This window comes from Brassica napus, chromosome C1 (genome assembly GCF_020379485.1).
Source record: "Brassica napus cultivar Da-Ae chromosome C1, Da-Ae, whole genome shotgun sequence".
In the NCBI taxonomy this organism is placed as follows: domain Eukaryota; kingdom Viridiplantae; phylum Streptophyta; class Magnoliopsida; order Brassicales; family Brassicaceae; genus Brassica; species Brassica napus.
Window position 1 is genome coordinate 36,956,188 of NC_063444.1, and position 19,551 is coordinate 36,975,738.

The window sequence follows — 19,551 nt, forward strand, 5'->3', positions numbered from 1 at the left end:
TTAATTTTTTAATAAAATAAAAATTCTAAAAAGATCAAAAACCAAAAAAATTTATATATATAAATAAGTTTGAATTTATAATACAAGAACCGAATAAAAAAGAACTAAGAGTCGTTCATCGCTTGGTAGAATTCATTACTCCTCGCCGCTACATCCGTCTCGGCATGTGTGTCGGATGATGACTCGCCTGGAATAGGATTTCGTTGTCGCATGGTCCTCAACAAGGTCTCTCATTCCGGATTTGTGGCCGCTACAACATCCAAGAAGCCCTCGAGTCCACCCACACGAGCTGTGAACGCAGATCGCGTCGAGATCAACTCTCTACGCAGCTCATCGGACTCTCTACGCAGCTGAAAGACTTCATCATCCCGTCGCTGACCATAAGACGATGTCGCTCTCGGAACATCATTGACGGAACCAATCCCCAACGTCCGTCCCTTTTTTTTAGGGACAACCTTAAAAACAAAAAATATATATTATTAGTAAAATTTTAAAGTTAAATTAAATGAATAATAAAAAAATTAAAACTTTAGAAAATTTACCTCCTCGTAAATCTTATCCACTTCAAGTGTGGATAAGGTGACGGATAATCCGTCGGTAGACTGCTGGGTCAGCTGGGTCAGGCGGTCTTCAACCCAAGCAACCACGTCGTTGTAGATTTGCTCGGACTTGCCATCTACAAATACACCCGCCTTGTTCTTGTGGGTCCTCTCGTAAAGTTCCATAAGAGACGGGAGCTGTCCCGTCTCTTTGGCCTAAAAAACATTTAAAGAAGTTAGAATAAAACTAAATATATATATATATTAAAAAAATTATTTAATAAAATATTTAATTACCATTTCCATACGGACACCGGCGTGGGATTTTTGGCCCGTAGTGTGAAGCATCGGTCCGTTCCCGTGCTCATCGACTTACGGGAGTTAGAGCAAGACTGGGCAATTCTAATGGAATCAGGAAGACGCCAATAACGGATGAGGCCATCCCATACATCCGTGGTGAGCTCAGCGGGTTTGCCACGCTCATACCCCTTCACGATCCAGTCACCCTTCCAGTTTGAGACCGTGTCCAACAAGCGAACTTTTGCCTTCACGTTAAACGATTTCCTCACCCTCTCAGTGACCCCAAGGCCCAATTATATTTTTGCTGTGGAAAAAATTAAATAAATAATTAGTTTTTTTAAAAGAAATATATATAAATCATGAAAAATTAAAGTATATAGAATTAATTAATAGAAACTTACAGTGTAAATTTTGAACTAGGTCTTTCTGACGTAGTGAGGCGTCTTACGCCAGTTCGGATGTGCTATGGAGAAGTAACCTTTGATCGTGTCGGTTACGTCCGATGCAAGACATCCGTCAATCCAAACCAGGAAAAAAACCAAATTTAAAATAGAAATTATTTTTTTAATGTTATAAATTTAAACGAATTAAAAAAAAATTAATGTAACATACCACAAAGTTCCGTCCGGTCGGTCGGGATCGATGACTGGTAAACCTTCTCTGCCTGGCAGACGGAGAATGTCCTCTACAGTGTACTGCGAGTAAGGAGCACTCAGAGGCACCATCAAATCGGGATGAATCTCGGCGGGCATCGGAGGTGCCATCGGAGGAGGCACAGGAGGAGACATCGTCGGATGAGCCATCGAGGAAGGCACATGAGGAGCCGATGGTGCACTAGAAGAAGGAGACCCAGAGACTCTCTGAGTGTACTGAGTCTCGGGGACAGTCTCCTGACCCGAAGAACCGGGAGCTGAAGGAGACGGGTCTAAACGACTACCCGGCTCACCGAACATCTCACGGTAATGGACAGTAAGTCTTCCTCTTCGAACCTGGGAAAAAAAATTAATTTTTAGAATTAACATCAACAGTATATTTCCCAACATTATCCACCTAATCAACACTAAATAACATAAAATCCGTAAACCTATCTAAATTCCCTATACTAACCACCTAATATATCCTAAACTAACCAAATTAGAGAGGAATTAGAGAGGCTTACCATTGCTACGAAATGGAGAGGAAGTGGAGAGGAAGTAGAGAGGAAAGAAAGAGTGAGCGCTCTTTATATATAAGATTACATATCGTCGTAAATTCCTCGTAAGGTTACGACGAAATAGCGAGCAGTTACAAAGGTCCGTGTTTTATTGTACGAGGAAATAGCGAGGAATTACAAAGGCCCGTGTTTTTATATACGGGGTATTAACGACGATTTTGTTTACGTGGAATTGACGAGCCGTGCTTTCCAATAAATATACCCACAACTCTCATTCTCAAACCACACACAAAATCCCAAATCACACCATATCTCAAATCACACTCCTCAGCAAAATCCTATTCAAATTATAAATATTTGAAAAAAAACGGAAAAGAAGAAGATATTAGAATTCATGTGGGCAAGACTTACATATTATAATTGCTGGAAGTCTTGCCACATGTGAATCTGGTATCTTTCTCCTTTTTCTTTTTTTTTTTCTAGTTTTTACATTACGAGTTATTTACGACGATTCCCCTTACGTGGTGTTTACGACGATTTAGGTTACGTGGTGTTTACGACGAATCCTATTACGTGGTGTTTACGACGATTTCTACTTACGTGGAATTAACGAGTGTTATGTTTAAATCCCTAAAATCCGAAACCCCAAACCCCATATTCCTTATTTTCTACTTCATATATTCCAAACCCCATCTTTATTTTTACATTTTATCGTTATTTCCTCGTTAGCTTACGTGGTGTTTACGATGATTTCGTCCTACGTGGTATTTACGACGATTTTATCCTACGCAGTATTTACGATGATTTGCGCTTACATGGAATTAACGAGCCCCGCGTTCTTTATTTCTATATTTCGTCGTTATTTCCTTGTTGGCTTACGAGTCCTTTACGACGATTTTTACTTACGTGGAATTAACGAGTGTTATGTTTAAATCCCTAAAATCCGAAACCCCAAACCCCATATTCCTTATTTTCTACTTCATATATTCCAAACCCCATCTTTATTTCCATTCCAAACCACAATTCCTACATTTGCTTATTCATAAAACAAACTCCTACATTACCTTATTCATAAAACAAACCCCACATTACCTTATTAATAAAACAAACTCCCACATCTTATTCATAAAACACCCTACACAAAATCAAATACATCAATCAGATACATTGACATTCTCGTCATCACTAGAAACATCATCATTTTCATTAAACTCGTCTTCAACAGCTTCGTCTGTGGCATCATTGGTAAGATCTTCGTACTCGTGATTATGCGGATCAATGAGAAGGATGTCATCAATTTCTTGTTCAGGTTCCTCGACTTCATTTATCTGTTCTTCTTGCAATGGTGGTTCTTCTCCACTGATGATTCGTCCTCGAGGTGTAACTTTGATCACTGCTAACCAATTTATACCTGAATCTCTCATCCGAGGGTATGGAAGGAAGCTAACTTGGTCTGCTTGTGAAGCTAAGATGAAAGGCTCAAATTTGTTGTACCTTCGTCCACCGTTGACATCAACTACACCGAATTTGTTAGAACGAACACCTCTGTTGACAACGGGGTCGAACCATTCATATTTGAAGAAGGCGCATTTCAGCTTCAGTAACCCTGGAAATTCGACTTCAATAATCTCCGTCAAGATCCCGTTGAAATCTGTTTCCCCTTTCACACATATTCCATAGTTACTGGTCGCCCGCTGTCTACCATACTCATATGTGTGAAAAGTATAGTCTCGTATGAAATACATCTGTGATGTGGTGACCTTTACAAGTGGAGATTGAATTACTTCGTGTAACCACTTAGGATAATCTGCATCGTCGTCATAATCAACCTGCAAAATAAAGAGAATGTTAATGAAATACAGATCATGTAAGAAAAAAGAGTTTGAGTTAATACCTGATTCCGCAACCACTTAATGAAGTGTTGATCTTTCCTTTTGTCTACGTCACTTGTGGATATACCAGGAAATGTTTCTTCGACTTGAGAAACAAATAGGCTGCAAAATCACATTTTATAGGAATGAATCTCTCGCAATTATATAATTAATTATACTTATATGTGTTTCGAAGTGTCCATATATGTTATCTTTCAAAATAAAACATCAATGAATCCTCGCAATTGAGTAGAATATAGGTGTGTGCACTATGAGCGTCTTGTTCACTCGACCACCAAATCTCTTTAGACTTCCCACCGAGCCGCCCAATCTGGCTAAAGATGTCTGGAACACCAGCAACTGCATATGTTGGCGCAACACCACCATCATCATATCTTCTTGGAGCTCTTCTCCGGGTACGTACTTTTGACGCAAAGTAGTACGATGTGAAGTGAGAAACTTCTTCCGTCAAACTTCCAGCAATTATAGAACCTTCAACTTTGGCGAGGTTCTTTGCTTTTCCCTTCAAATTTTTCATGGCTCGCTCATACTGATACATCCATCCGTAATGTACAGGTCCACGAAGCAATGCCTCATATGGGAGGTGGACAGCTAGATGCTCCATGACGTCAAAAAATCCGGGAGACAATATCTTCTCCAAGTTGCACAATAAGATGGGAATGTTCTCCTGAAGCTGTTCCACAACTTCTTCTTTAAGAGTGTGTGTGCTCAAATCCCTGAAAAATGCTCCAATGCCTTTTATATTCCAAAAACAATTAAACACATTGTTAGTCATATATTATTTTGTAAATTAGACCGTTATAAAATTATTGTGATATAATACACTACGTACCTGCAAGTGCTTCATGTACGTTTGTTGGAAGTAGCTCCGCAAATGCAAAGGGCAGTAGTCATTGCATAAAGACATGACAATCATGACTCTTCATCTCGGAGAACTTTTGACCCTTTTCAACACATCTAGAGAGATTCGAAACATACCCATCGGGGAACTTCACTTCTGATGCCATCCAGTTGAACAACACCGACTTTTTTTCTGAACACAATCTGAATATCGGAACGGGAACTTGTCCATTGCTTTTAATATGTAACTCGCTTCTTGAGCAAATATCCGGCAAGTCCAACCTCGATTTTATGTTGTCTTTTGTCTTCCCTGGGACATTCAATATTGTATTCATGATGTTCTCAAAGAAATTCTTCTCTATATGCATCACATCGAGGTTGTGGCGCAGAAGAAGATCCTTCCAATATGGCAACTCCCAAAATATACTCTTCTTGTGCCAGTTGTGATGAACACCGTAAGAATCAGGCATATTACGAGGGACATGCCAATTACCACCCCAACGAACTGTTTCGTTAGCTCCGTAGTAGTCGATTTGCACTTCAATTTGTTCTCCAGTTAGATATGGAGGAGTGTCTCTCACAACCCGTTTGTGCCTAAACAAATTCTTGTTTCTTCGGTAAAGATGGCCAATGGGAAGAAATCGACGGTGACAATCAAAACTACTTGTCTTCCTACCATTCTTCAGTTGAAATGCATCTGTCGTTCCATTACAATATGGACAAGCTAATCTCCCGTGTGTAGTCCATCCAGACAACATCCCATAGGCAGGAAAATCACTTATGGTCCACAAAAGCATCGCTCGCATCGTAAAATTCGTCTTCGTTGAACAGTCATACGTCCTCACCCCTGTTGACCACAAATCCTTCAACTCTTTTATCAGTGGTTGTAGGAAAACATCCAGGGACCTTTTTGGATGGTTCGGACCAGGTATTAAAATGGTCAAGAATAGCAACTCCCGTTGCATGCACATCTCCGGTGGCAGGTTGTATGGTGTAAGAAAGACTGGCCACAATGAATATTGTCTCCCTGACAATCCGAACGGACTAAATTCATCTGTGCATAGTCCGAGATACACATTCCGGCTATTGCTAGCAAAATCCGGATGTACTTTGTTGAAATATTTCCAGGCTCTTGCATCTGATGGATGAGTCATCTCACCATCCGACTGAGTATGCTCGGCATGCCATCTCATCTTTCCAGCAGTCTGCTCTGATTGATACAATCTTTTCAATCTGTCTGTAATTGGTAGGTACCACATCCTTTGGTACGGTACCCTATTACGTCCCCGTCCTTGCGGCTTGAATCGTGGCTTCTTGCAGAATCAACATTCTTCTATCTTCTCATCATCTCCCCAATAGATCATGCAGTTGTTGATGCAAACATCTATTATCTCCGAAGGCAACCCAAGACTAAAAACCAGTTTCTGAATCTCATAATAAGAATCAGCAGACACATTGTCTTCCGGCAAATACTCTTTAAACAAGTCTGCCCATTTGTTCATGCAACTTTCAGGTAGATTGTGATCAGTTTTAATATTCATCATTCTAGCAGCCAACGACAATTTAGAGAGACCTTCTCTACAACCACTGTAAAGTGGTTGATTCGCCGCGTTTAACATTTCGTAAAACTTTTTTGCATCTATATTAGGTTCTTCATCTTCATCATGAGCTACGAATGCATCAGCTACCATATCATGAACCCTATCATAATCTACCATCTCCTCCTGATGGTAACTATGTTAATTATGCAAATGATGATCAACCGGTTCTTTTTTCTGAAAATTGCTATTACTACTACTAGCTTCATTATGATCATAATTAAAACCTTCTCCATGTTGAAACTAGATATAGTAATTTGGCGTGAAACCTCTATTTATTAAATGCTTCCAAACATTTTCACGGTATGCCAGTTTCGAATTGTTGCATTTCCGACAAGGACAGAACATCTTACCACTTTCTTGGGCGAGCGGTGTTGAATCTCCTTGATGCATAAATGTCTCCATCCCCGCAAGGTATTCTTTCGTCACTCTCCCGTTAGCATCTCTATGTATATACATCCACTTCCGCAACTCGAAAATATTCCCGGAGCCAGCCATTTTTTTTTCTTTCACGTTTTTTTTGTTGATGTGTTTAAAATGATGTTCAAACATCTCTATTTATAGAAAATTTTTGAATCTGGTAGTTGTAATTTTCCTACGAATTTACGACGAAAATTAGTTAGGTGGCCGAAAAAAAAACGTGTGACAAACAAAGTTGGTGGATTCAAAATTTCGTCGCTAAGTAGACATAAATTGTTTCCTCATAAAGACCACGCTAAGTTTACGTGAAATGTATGAGGAAATACGATTTCCTCGTAAAAGCCACGTGACTTTACATCGACTTTACGACGAAACTGTTTCGTCGTTACTTTACGAGGAAATAACGCTGTTTTTATTTTTCTGCGTAATTTCCTCGTAAAATCGACGTAAATTTACGAGGAAAAATATTCCTCGTTAATTGTCCTCGTTAAGCTTACGTTTTCTTGTAGTGTAAGAGAAGGACTTCTTGTTAAACTGTGTTTGTGATTCAATAATTGGTATCAGAGCCATACACATTGATACAAGCCTAGAATAAGAGATCGTGTGAAGAATACGACCATGGCCGACGTAAAAGAAGAAGCTGAGACGAATGTCAAAGGAACGAGACCTTCGTCCATTAAGTTTCCGATGCTAACCTCTACCAATTACACTCTCTGGGCTATGCGAATGAAGATTGCGCTCAAAGTTAATAAAGTATGGGAGACGATTGATCCAGGAAGTAAACATGAAGAAAAGAACAACAAGGCTGTAGCTTTACTCTTTCAATCCATTCCTGAGGCTCTGACACTACAAGTTGGTTATCTCGATACAGCCAAAGGAGTATGGGAGGCTATCAAAGCAAGACATGCCGGGGCTGAAAGAGTACAAGAAGCTCCTTTACAAACCCTAATGGCTGAATTCGACAGACTCAAGATGAAGGAAGAAGACACCATTGATTCCTTTGTAGGAAAACTATCTGAAATCACGTCGAAATCTACCTCATTAGGTGAAATTATTGAAGAGCCGAAGATCGTCAAGAAGTTCTTGAAAAGTCTACCAAAGAGAAAATACATTCATATTGTCGCATCACTTGATGCAGGTGCTTGATCTAAACACGACTAGCTTTGAGGATATTGTAGGTCGACTAAAAGCTTATGAAGAGCGTAGATTTGAAGAAGAAGAAGAACATGAAGACGATCATGGAAAGTTATTATACGCCAACAACAGTGAATCTCGTCAAGATGGTTATGGACGAGGAGGACGAGGAAGAGGTGGACGAGGTAACTGGAGAGGACGAGGTCGAGGACGCAATGGTGGTTTCTACGCTCAGAGAGAGGCGTATAAACAAAGTCAAAACCGAGATACAAGTCATATAACGTGTTTTGCTTGCGACAAATAAGGACATTATGCAAGTAACTGTCCGGACAAGCTACTTAAACTGCAAGAAACTACTGAAAAAAGGAAGGAGATACACAAGAGGCTGATGAACTTATGATGCATGAAGTAGTGTATCTCAATGAGGAGAAAGTGAAGCCAAGTATCTTTGAAGTTGAACGAGGGATGGAAAACTTATGGTATCTTGATAATGGGGCAAGCAATCACATGAGTGGGAACCGATCGTTCTTCATCAAACTTGACAAGGGAGTCACAGGAAAGGTTCAATTCGGGGACAACTCACGTATCGACATAAAAGGCAAGGGATCAATCCGCTTTGTTCTCAAAGGAGGTGAGAAGAGAATACTAAAAAACGTCTACTATATACCGGGCCTAAGGAGCAATATTATGAGCTTAGGTCAAGCCACCGAAGTAGGTTGTGAAGTAAGAATGAAAAACAATGTTCTAATTCTCTATGACAAGGCCGGAGTTCTAATGATAAAGACCACACGGTCAAAGAACCGCTTGTATAAAGTATCTTTGCAAACGGATACTATCCAATGCCTACTTACCTCTGGAGCTACGGAGTCATCGAAGTGGCACGCACGGTTAGGACATGTCGCGATCGACACAATGAAGATGATGATAAACAAAGAATTGGTCGTGGGCATTCCTCATATAACTATCGAGAAAGATACATGTGTTTCTTGCCTACTTTGGAAAGCAAATGAGACAACCTTTCTCGCAAGCAACTACGTTTAGAGCGTCGCTTCCTCTTGAGCTCGTGCATGGAGAGTTATGCGGACCTATATCACCTCCCACGCCAAGTAAGAAATGCTATGTGTTTGTCCTAATTGATGATTGTACCCGCTACATGTGGACTATACTACTCAAGGAAAAGAGTGAAGCATTTGAGAATTTCAAAGTGTTCAAGGGACTTGCGGAAAAGGAAACAAAAGGGTCGGTAAGAACATTCCGTACAGATAGAGGAGGCGAGTTCATGTCACATGAGTTTATGGCTTACTGCGAGAAAAATGATATCAACAGGCACACGACAGCCCCATACTCACCTCAACAAAATGGGGTTGTCGAACGTCAAAACCGTACACTGTTTGAGATGACTAGAAGCTTACTTAAACACATGAGCTTACCAAATTATTCATGGGGAGAAACTGTAAGGCATGCAACCTATCTAATCAATAGGATTGCAACAAGATCTCTTGCGGGACAAACTCTATACGAAGCCTTGCGGAGTAAGCGACCAAATCTTAGTCATCTTAAGGTTTTTGGTTGTGTATGCTATGCACGAACAGAGATTGCGGGAAGGAAGAAACTCGATGATAGGTCTAAAGCATTGGTACATCTAGGAACCGAGCCTGGCTCGAAGGCTTACCGGCTACTCAACCCTTCAAGCCAGAAGATAGTAGTCAGTCGCGACGTATATTTTGATGAAGATAAACAATGGAAGTGGAGCAAGGATGAGACAGAGAAATCAACGGAATCGAGTGTGCTTGAATTTGATCTCTTACCGTTAAAAGATGACAGCGATCAACGAGTAACTGAGGTGATGAGCGAAGCTGATGATGATGGTGACATGAATGAGGAAGACGAGTGTGAGGAGCACGAAGAGGAAGATGTTATCACACAGCCAGAATTGAGACGATCGAGTAGAGAAACAACTACACCATCATACCTAAAAGATTATATACTCCTAGCCGAAGCAGAGTGCGAGAAGCTATTGATGATTATAAACAACGAACCATGGGATTTTAATGAGGCTAAAGAGCTCGACGTTTGGGTTGATGCTTGTAAAGATGAGATATTCTCCATTGAGAAGAACAACACATGGATACTTGTCGACTTACCAAAGGGTTTCAAACCTATTGGTTTAAAATGGGTGTTCAAGATAAAGAGGAATGCAGATGGAAGTATCAGCAAGTACAAAGCGAGGTTGGTAGCAAAATGATATGTTCAGAGACACGGCATTGATTATGACGAGGTCTTTGCTCCAGTAGCTCGGATTGAAACCATCAGACTAGTGATCACACTTGTAGCTTCACACGGGTGGGAGATACATCATTTAGATGTAAAAACGGCTTTCTTACATGGAGATTTGAAGGAAGAAGTCTATGTTAGTCAACCTGAGGGCTTTGAGATCAAAGGCAAAGAAGATAAGGTGTATAAGCTTAATAAAGCTCTTTACAGCTTATGGCTGGCTCCTGGAGCATGGAACATCAAACTAAACCGGATTCTACTAGATTTCGGCTTCACTCGATGCTCTAAGGAACCTTCAGTATACAGAAGAAAAGATACAAAGGGCTTATTGCTGGTATGTATGTATGTTGATGACTTGCTTGTGACTGGTTCTTCCTTGCAGTCAACGGTTGAGTTCAAACGAGAGATGGCAAGCAAGTTCGAGATGAGCGACTTAGGGAGATTGACTTACTATCTAGGCATAGAAGTACTACAGTATGATGGTGGCGTGGTGTTGTCTCAGGATAGGTATGCTCGTAAGATCTTGGAGGATGCTGGTATGAATAGCTGCAATCTTGCTCATGTGCCCATGGAAGTGAATACTCGACTTTCTAAGTCAGTTCTTGAGAAGGGCATTTACGAGAGAGAGTATAGAAGAACCATAGGATGCCTTTGATATTTATTACATACTCGGCCTGATCTCTCTTTCAGTGTAGGCGTGCTAAGTAGATATATGCAAGAGCCTAAAGTCTCTCACGGTGTGGCTTTGAAACAAGTGCTTCGGTACCTGCGTGGTACAACAACACTTGGTTTACGGTACAAGCATTCTATTGCATGGGAACTGATTGGTTATAGCGATAGCTCGCACAATGTGGATGAGGATGATGACAAGAGCACAGCTGGACATGTTTTCTATCTAGATAAAAATCCAATTACTTGGAGCTCACAGAAGCAAGAAATCGTGGCACTATCTTCATGCGAGGCTGAATTTATGGCCGCAACGGAGGCCGCCAAGCAAGCGATTTGGCTTCAGGAACTCATGAGTGAGGTCGTGGGTGATGTATGCAACAAGGTGACCGTGAAGGTTGACAACAAGTCTGCCATGTCACACACAAAGAACCCAGTGTTCCATGGTCGCAGAAAGCATATTCATCGGAGATTCCATTTCATTAGAGAATGCGTAGAGAATGAGCAAGTTGAAGTTGAACATGTTCCGGGGAGTGAACAAAGAGCTGATACTTACAAAGGCTCTAAGTAGAATTCGATTCAAGGAAATCAGAAGTCTTATTAGAGTTCATAGTGTGAGTGAAGATGGAATCAAGCTTAAGGGGGAGAATGTTGGAATAAGCTTGACAATAGCTTAAGACACAAGCTATCCTAATCCTAGTGAGATATGGTTTTGTAATAGGATTAGGAAATAAGGAAAGATTGTTATACTAATAGGATTAAGAGTTATCTAGTCTTATAAATAGAGATGCTTATGTTGTTGCATCTCGTGTGAGTTGAGAGAGTGATTTTGTGATTTGAAACTTGTGAGTTTGATTGATTAATAAGAGAAGGACTTCTTGTTAAACTGTGTTTGTGATTCAATAGTAGGTGTCTCTAGGTTTAACCCACTTGGTTTCCCCTGAACATGGATTCCAAACCACGAGTCTCTTGTCCTTTGTGGTGCATAACAATAAGCCATCGCAGTGAAAAACGTTACGTATGTCGACTTCTTTGGAGAATCAGAAAGAGGATCTTACAGGTATAATGCATGAGGTGCAACCTTAACAGATGGAGCATGAAGGTTGATCTTTACTAAGCAAACCTTATGATTAATCAATGTGATCATCAGAGACTCCTCCTTTGGTGCATGAGCAGCGTGCATCTTAGCGAAGCTCCCACTTTTCAATTTAGCGTTCCATTGTTTCGATGTTTCTCGGAGTCGTACCAAAGGTATAGCCAAAACCCTAGAGAGTATATCCTCTACCAAATCCCCCGGAAGGCTACTCTACAAGTCAAAAGTCTCTTAATAATATAACGAAGAAAGATGGAGAGAGGTGACAAAAAAAAGAGAGAGAGAGATATGGAGAGAGAAAGCAAGCTACAACCGAGATAGACCTAATTTTACATTTATATATAAGTTTCCTATTTTCAAAACTTGAGTCAAAAAGACAATCTAACATATTTGCAAAGGGCAATTGTCCAAAAGAACACCTTTCAAGTTTATGTCACAAAAATGACACCAGGAAATGAAAGTCACAAAAATGACATTCATTAAAGGGCAAAATGTCACTACTACCCTTGTGTTATAAGAATAAAAAAAACAAACAATTCATTTCCTTCACTTTCGAACAGTGTCGTCTCCGGCTCGGGAATCTTCAAACCCTCACCGGCACTGTCGTCTCCGGCTCGCGAATCATCGTCTCCGGCTCGCGAATCATCGTCTCCGGCTCGGGAATCATCGTCTCCGGCTCGGGAATCATCTTCTCCGGCTCGTTAGTCATCTTATTCGGCTCGCTAATCATCTTCTCCGGCTCGCTAATCATCTTCTCCGGCTATCTAATCATCAGCGTCACACTCTCTACTCTCAAAATCGGACACAAATCACTATGTAACTTTTTAAAATTAGGGTTTTTGAATTAAAATTTGTGAAGGTTGCGTTTTGATTTTGATTTGTTTGTTACTCTTTCTTATTAACCAGCGAAGCAAATGAAAGACTTTTGAATTGTGGGAACACAAAGTTGTTGGAGCATAATTCATCTCTTTGAGGTATGTTGCAGATTCAACCTTCTGTGTGTTTGTACAAATTTATAAAATAAAAGTTTGTTGTCTCTTGCTGCATCTATTGAATGTTTTTAGAAGATTTCCAGAAAGCATTTGTTGCTGCATCTATTGAATGTTGAATATTGAAACTCGTATGGTAACACATTTTGAAACTTTTTTGCTTGGAGTCTTGTTTTGATTAGGAATGTTGATATTTTTGATAGGGTCTTGAATTTGCTTATGAGTCTTTTGTTGCTTGTGAAACTGTCTAGTGTTTATAATAATTTCAGGAAGCATTTGTTGTGTTATTTCAGGAAAGCCTTCCAGAAAAGTTTGAAATTTTTTTTCCTTGTTTACGCAGGATAGAAACAAGATGGGAGATTCAGTACCTCTAAAACTAGCACTGCCAGAGCTGAAGTATCCTATTGGTTCACAGCCAAAGCAAAAGTCAGCAATCAACCAATATTCCGGCTCAGAGTATATCTCCATTGTTGACAGCATCCTAAAACCAGATGAGATGATAAGAGTCCGAGGATCATTTCTGGGACCTATAATGAAGCTCAGTGAGAGAGGATTGAAGTTATCAGCAAAGATGGTCTACGCCATTCTCACTAGAAGCATCGTTTCTGTCAAGGAGAATGAAGCCTGGTTCCATTTCGGTGCGCAGCCAATGAGGTTCTCTATAAGAGAATTTCATATGATGACAGGCTTGAAATGTAGTGGTGCATTAGAAGGACCACGAAGGGAAACCGATAGATTTAATTGGGAATTGCTAAAGGGGCGTAGTCATAAGTTAAGTGACGTGGTGGAACAGCTCAGAAACACAAGAGAAGATGCTTCTGAGGAGAGAGTATGCCTCGCAATGCTCATCCTGGTAGAGAGCATATTATTGCGGAAGAGCAAAGGAGGGAGTTTTCCTTTGGAATATGCGAAAAATGCACAGGATATGACATATCCATGGGGGAAAGAGGCTTACATTGTGCTCCTGAAGTCAATTCAAAACGCTGTCGCGAATCATTTGGAGAATAAATCCAAATTTGAGTTGCAAGGTTATCCTCTAGTATTCCTTCTTTGGATACTAGAGTCGATTCCTTTGCTAAGGAATAAGTTCAGTAAGTGTGTACCAACAGTTGAGGTTCCTGGGCCGACTTACTTGTGTGAAAAATACACTGACGTAGAGAATCCATCACTTGATAGGGTTTTACAGGTTGAAGCTGATACAAAGGTAAGCTTTTCCAAGTATATGTTTCTCAGTTTATTTGGCTTCTTCTTTTTAATATGTTTCTCATTGGTCTTTTTTAAAATACTCTCAGCTGAAGGTCCATTGCATACTACCTTCTATTCCTCATGATCCAGAAGATGATATCTCCATTGAAGACAAATATAGTGACGAGCTGGAAACACTGAAAGATGTAACAAAGAAAGGGTACAAGCTTACAGCCGATGACTGGGAAAATAGGTGTGTAGACACATTTGAAACATTGGATGCTCTTATTCAAATGATGGCAAATAAGGAGACTGGCCAAGCTTCTACTCCGATTGATGAGGATTCAGTAAATGAAAAAGTGAACAGGATCATCGAGGTAATGGAGGAGAATCTGAAGAGCATGAAGGATCGAATGTCATTACTGGAAGAAGAAAACATGCATCTTAGAGCCCGTGTGTCAGAGTTGGAAGGAAACAACAATGTTTTTCCCACTAACGTGACACAACAGGTAAATTCTCAAAACATCTTCTTTTACATTTGCATTTTCAAGTATTTTTTGGAAGATCTTGTACATATTCTTGAATGCCTTCCTAATATTTGACAAACAGCGATCCAGTGGGACACCTTTATCTCCAATGTCTCACACGCAACCATCGAGTGAGACGCCTTTATCTCCAATGTCTCAACAGCCTAATTTGACACATGAGGTATGTAACCAATAAATATTGTTGAGTTTTGAAGTAATATTTGGAAACTTTTGTACATATTCTTGAATGCATTCTTGATTTTTGCAGGAGACAATGAATGAATCAGATGATGACACTCCTGCCCTTGATACTCAAGTATTCTCTCCTAATCTGACAAAAGAGGTATATGCTCAATGATATTGTTTTCACAGTTGGAGTTTACAAATTAGTTTTGGGTGATTTTTTTTACATATAAAGGCTTTTCTGATTTTTGACAGAAAGAAACAAGTGAGTCACCTGCTGAGAGGCCATCCAATCCTAATCAAGATGGAAAACCAGATGATGAGGTAATATTTATTCTAGAAATTATAGTTGAATGTATTCATGATGGTCTTTCCTGATATTTTTTTGCAGATTGTGAGAGAGAAATTAACAAAGGAGTCACCTGCTGCTCAGAGTCAAGTTTCGCAGAAAGAAACAGTGGAAATGAATGAGACACCTTCTTCTCCAATAGCTCCAAAGAGTATTGAAACTCCCGTTTATACTCCAAGTCAGACTCAGCAGGTACATGGTCAAAAAAAAATCTTGGATTTTTAAGTTAATGTTTGGAAGCTTTAGAACGTACTCTGGATTGCCTTCGTGATAATTTTTACAGATTGAGAGAGAGCCATCGGATGACACGCCTGCCCTTGATAGTCAAATTTTCACTCCTAATCTGACAAAAGAGGTATATGCTCAATGACAGTTGGAGTTTACAATTAGTTTTGGGTGATTTACATATATAGACCTTTCTAATTTTTGGCAGAGGGAAACACAAACCTCTACTGATGAGACGCCACCCAAAACTAATCAAGAAGAAGGAAAAACAAATGATGAGGTAATATTTACTCTAGAAATTATAATTGAATGTATTCATGATGGCCTTTCCTGATATTTTTTGCAGATTGTGATTGAGTCACCTGCTGCTCAGACTCAAGTTTTGCAAAAAGAAACACTGGAAATGAATGAGACACCTTCTTCTCCAATATCTCCAAAGAGTATTGAGGCTCAAGTTTTTACTCCAATTCAGAAACAGCAGGTAAATGCTCAAAAAATCTTGGAGATTTCAAGTAATGTTTGGAAGCTTTTGTACGTGTTTTTGATCCCCTTCCTGACTTTTTTTGTTTTTTTTGCAGACGGTAACAGAGGGAACGTATGAGGCTACACAACCATTGACTGAGATCATTTCAGCAAACAATAAAAAGGTAAGCATAGAAATGTCTTTCATAAGTACAACTTGAATTTTAAATTGTAGAAACTTCTTCATAACTACCTCTTTTATTTTATTGTTATTACAGGAGGATACACATGTTGTGCATCACACACCTTCCTCTCCATTGTCTTCACTAATTGCACTAGTTATTGAAGAAAATAAGAATGCTTTGGTAAGAAGAAATATTTAAAATGTTTATGTAATATTTTTCTATTCAACTAACTCTTACCATTTACTTTTGTCTTATAGAGTGAGACAGAATCTGTGACCCAATATTTTTCTCTAAATGAGGGAGAGGAGACACAATCAAGCAGAAAGAATCAAGCAGAAGAAAATCTCAAGGATACTACAAAACATACAACTGAGCTAGTTTCCACAGATGTTTCGAAGACACAGCCTCTTACACAGCCTCTTACACAGCTTCTTACACAGCCTCTTACTCAGCAAACACAGCACCTTCAGACAAGTGAGGGAGAGCAATCCGATGAGACACCATCAGAGCAGAATCAAGCAGAAGAAAATCTCAAGGATACTACAGAACCTACTACTGAGCTAGTTTCCACAGAGCCTACTACTGAACCTACTACTGAGCATGTTTTGAAGATACCGCCTATTACTCAGAAAACAGAGCATCTTCAGACAAGTGCTATAGATTTTTCAGAAACAAACGAGGTATGCATCGAGTATATTTGATCTTTAATTATTATTCTAACAATTTGAAACCGCTGATGTTACTGAATCTTCATTTTTCATAGGTTGAAGTAAGCAGGCTTCTAGCTCACTTTCAAATAGGCGCAGAGGTTGAGATTTTGTCTACTGATGACGAAATATGGTATCCAGGAAAGGTTGTTGATCTTAAACTGTGTGAAGGACTAGAGGAGCTGACAGTTGAGTACACGACACTCTTCGCAGACCAACATAGACTTCAGAAACTTCAGGATACTATCACGGCTGACAAAATACGTCCTGCAACACCAACTAGTGACCAAAAATCCTTTGAGATGATGGATAAGGTAGAAGTCTTTTACAACAATGGCTGGAGCAGCGGACAAATTAGCATGGTACTTGGTGATAACACATACTCGGTGTGTCTCTATACTTCTATGGAAACTATTCTATTCAAACATTCAGATTTGCGAATTCATAGAGAATGGAAAGATGGAGTCTGGAAGATGGCAGATAAGGTAAATCATAACTTGAATTATACTTCACGTGAATTGTTTGATATACATACATTTTAGTTTCAGGAATGGTTTCCAGAAATTCCGATTGCAACAAATTTGATAATATTTTGCTTGGTGTCTATTGTTTGATTAAAGGTGAAGCCTGATAAGAAAAGGAAAGCTGCTGCCTCATCACAAAATTCAGGAATGGATAATGTTTTCCTAAGAAGGAGCGAGAGGGTGCCTAAACGATCTAGAGACACAAAAACTCCATTCAAGTCTGAAAGAAATCCGGCTTTAACTGTAATACATGAGATTATACCTGCAGTTGATCCGTTTTCAACTCCTGCGGAACATAAGCTTTCAAGGCTTCAAAATTGGATGACATTAAAGCCCGGCATGCATGAAACGTAAGCATGTTTCTGTCCTTGTCTATATATTCTTATATTTATGTATAAAAGGTTTAGTAATTCCTTTGAATCTTCAATCGACTACAGGTCCCTATCAATCAATGATAATAAGATAAGGAAATCTTTCTTTCAAAGCATGGAAAATGCAAAAAAGGACCTTAAGAAAGAGGTAATTTCTTTACATATGTTCTTGCCTTGAGCTTTTTTTAAAAAAAAATTCAGGAAGGATTTGTTTAGTTTCAGGAATTAGATAGTAACAAAATAGATAATGTTTGCATTTTTTTTTGCAGCACATTGATGGAGCCTTTGCAATGCTAAATTGCAGAAGAAATGAGAATGCTGCTTGGTTCCACAACTACAAGATTCCAAAGGCGTGCTTCCTACCTATGGAGTTCTTGCATTGCTTGCTCTCTCATGATTTGGCTTACAAGAAAGAAAAGGTCAAAGGTAAAAAGATTTTCAACGATTTATTTAAAGATATTGTAAGAGGGAAGGTATATCCAGAGAAGACATGGGGAGAAGATGTTGATGTTGTGTATGGGATTACTCTTGGAAAAAAAAGCAATGTCTGGATTGGGATGGAAATTCATTTGAAGAAGAAAAGAATCACAGTATATGATTGTTTTCAAAAGGAAAGCAACAGCATTGATATTCCTCAAGTGAAAAAGTTGGCAGGTATATATAAACAATTTGTATTTGATGTATTCAACTGTTTCTTGGTTTGAAATATTCAACTGATTCTATCTTGATATTGATTTTTAAATATGACAGTGTTGATTTCTGATCTGCTGGTGGAATCTTCTGGTGATGAGGTAGATAAAGTGAAGATGATTCCATTTGAGGTTGAGCAGGCACAAGGTTTACCCAAGACAAAACATCCTTTCAACTGTGGGATATTTCTTGTCAAGATTCTGGAGTGCCAGTCATTGAAGATAGGAGACATGACAAAGATTAATGATGACAATGCATTGGAGCTAAGGAGAACCTTGTCTTGTGAGATCTTCAACCAATTTGTGGATGAGAGCTTTGGGAAATGAGAATGATGCATCAAAACATTTTTTGTTTTAGTTAAGACTCGGTTTTAGTTATGACTGTTTATTTTGTTATGTTGTTGGCGTCTGGTTACATAAGAAAGATTGGAAGGATATCAAGTATTTTTTTTGGGTCATATATCTTGGAAGGTTAAATAATGTTTCTGGATGGGTTTCCAGAAAAAATTGTAAGCTTAAAATTGTGATGTTTACAGACAAAAAAAAAAAAAAAAAATTTAGATCCAAAAAGGATCGAACACAGAGGGAGAGAGTTTGCGTATTTGGATAGTGTGGGATTTTAGCCACTAGGCAAAGAAGAATCATCTGTTAATGGATTACATTTAATTGTATTTAACTCTAAACTATAACAAAAAAAAAATAAAATTGATTTTGAATCCACCACTTATCGAACCCGGGGATAGAGAGACTTTTGTGTTATGAAATGCCTCGGTTTAACCGCTGGTCTGAAGTGAATCATCTGTTAAAGAATATTACATAAGCATACTTAAACCAATTAATATAGGATAGGTTTCCAAAACCAATACATTTCGATTGGAAAAAGACAAAACTCTTGCCGTCTCAACACTCTCGCCGTTTCTAACTTCTCGAATCTCACTCGTCTCCGCCTCTCGAATCTCTCTCTCATCTCCATATCTCTCGATCTCCGACGAAAACCCATCTCCAGAACTCTCTCTCTCTTGATCTTTTACGCGAGCTCTCTCTATTCTCCGAGAAAAACCATTTCTAGAGCTCTATCTCTTTATGGTATGTTGCAGATTCAACCTTATGTGTGTTTTCTTTCTGAGAGATTGGTCTCCTGGTTTTTGCTTGTGTATAGACTTGCTCGTTTTAACCTAATATGATTGGTAGAATTCTAGTTCATGTGAAAGCATGTGTATAGACTTCAGGAAGGATTTGTATTGTT

The 19,551-nt window shown here is 39.2% G+C and overlaps 2 protein-coding genes across 7 annotated transcripts; both read left to right on the forward strand.

Moving 5' to 3' along the window:
- Positions 1–9,401: 9,401 nt before the first annotated feature.
- LOC125580193 lies at positions 9,402–15,111 on the forward strand. 3 transcript variants are annotated; one of them, XM_048744367.1, is made up of 5 exons: positions 9,402–12,725; positions 12,816–12,883; positions 13,239–14,102; positions 14,191–14,592; positions 14,693–15,111. In XM_048744367.1, exons 3-5 carry the CDS (start codon positions 13,251–13,253, stop codon positions 14,804–14,806), a joined length of 1,368 nt encoding a protein of 455 aa, XP_048600324.1. In that variant the 5' UTR covers positions 9,402–12,725; positions 12,816–12,883; positions 13,239–13,250; the 3' UTR covers positions 14,807–15,111. The 3 variants fall into 3 exon arrangements, with proteins under 3 accessions (XP_048600324.1, XP_048600325.1, XP_048600326.1); XM_048744369.1 differs by lacking the exon at positions 9,402–12,725 and having other exon boundaries at positions 12,798–12,883; XM_048744368.1 differs by lacking the exon at positions 9,402–12,725 and having other exon boundaries at positions 12,787–14,102.
- LOC125580194 lies at positions 15,100–18,761 on the forward strand. 4 transcript variants are annotated; one of them, XM_048744373.1, is made up of 9 exons: positions 15,100–15,117; positions 15,714–15,848; positions 15,946–16,014; positions 16,108–16,694; positions 16,778–17,206; positions 17,342–17,595; positions 17,683–17,764; positions 17,886–18,270; positions 18,367–18,761. In XM_048744373.1, exons 5-9 carry the CDS (start codon positions 17,024–17,026, stop codon positions 18,630–18,632), a joined length of 1,170 nt encoding a protein of 389 aa, XP_048600330.1. In that variant the 5' UTR covers positions 15,100–15,117; positions 15,714–15,848; positions 15,946–16,014; positions 16,108–16,694; positions 16,778–17,023; the 3' UTR covers positions 18,633–18,761. The 4 variants fall into 4 exon arrangements, with proteins under 4 accessions (XP_048600330.1, XP_048600329.1, XP_048600328.1 ...); XM_048744372.1 differs by lacking the exon at positions 15,100–15,117 and adding an exon at positions 15,123–15,334 and having other exon boundaries at positions 15,426–15,848; XM_048744371.1 differs by lacking the exon at positions 15,100–15,117 and adding an exon at positions 15,210–15,341 and having other exon boundaries at positions 15,426–15,848.
- Positions 18,762–19,551: the final 790 nt, after the last annotated feature.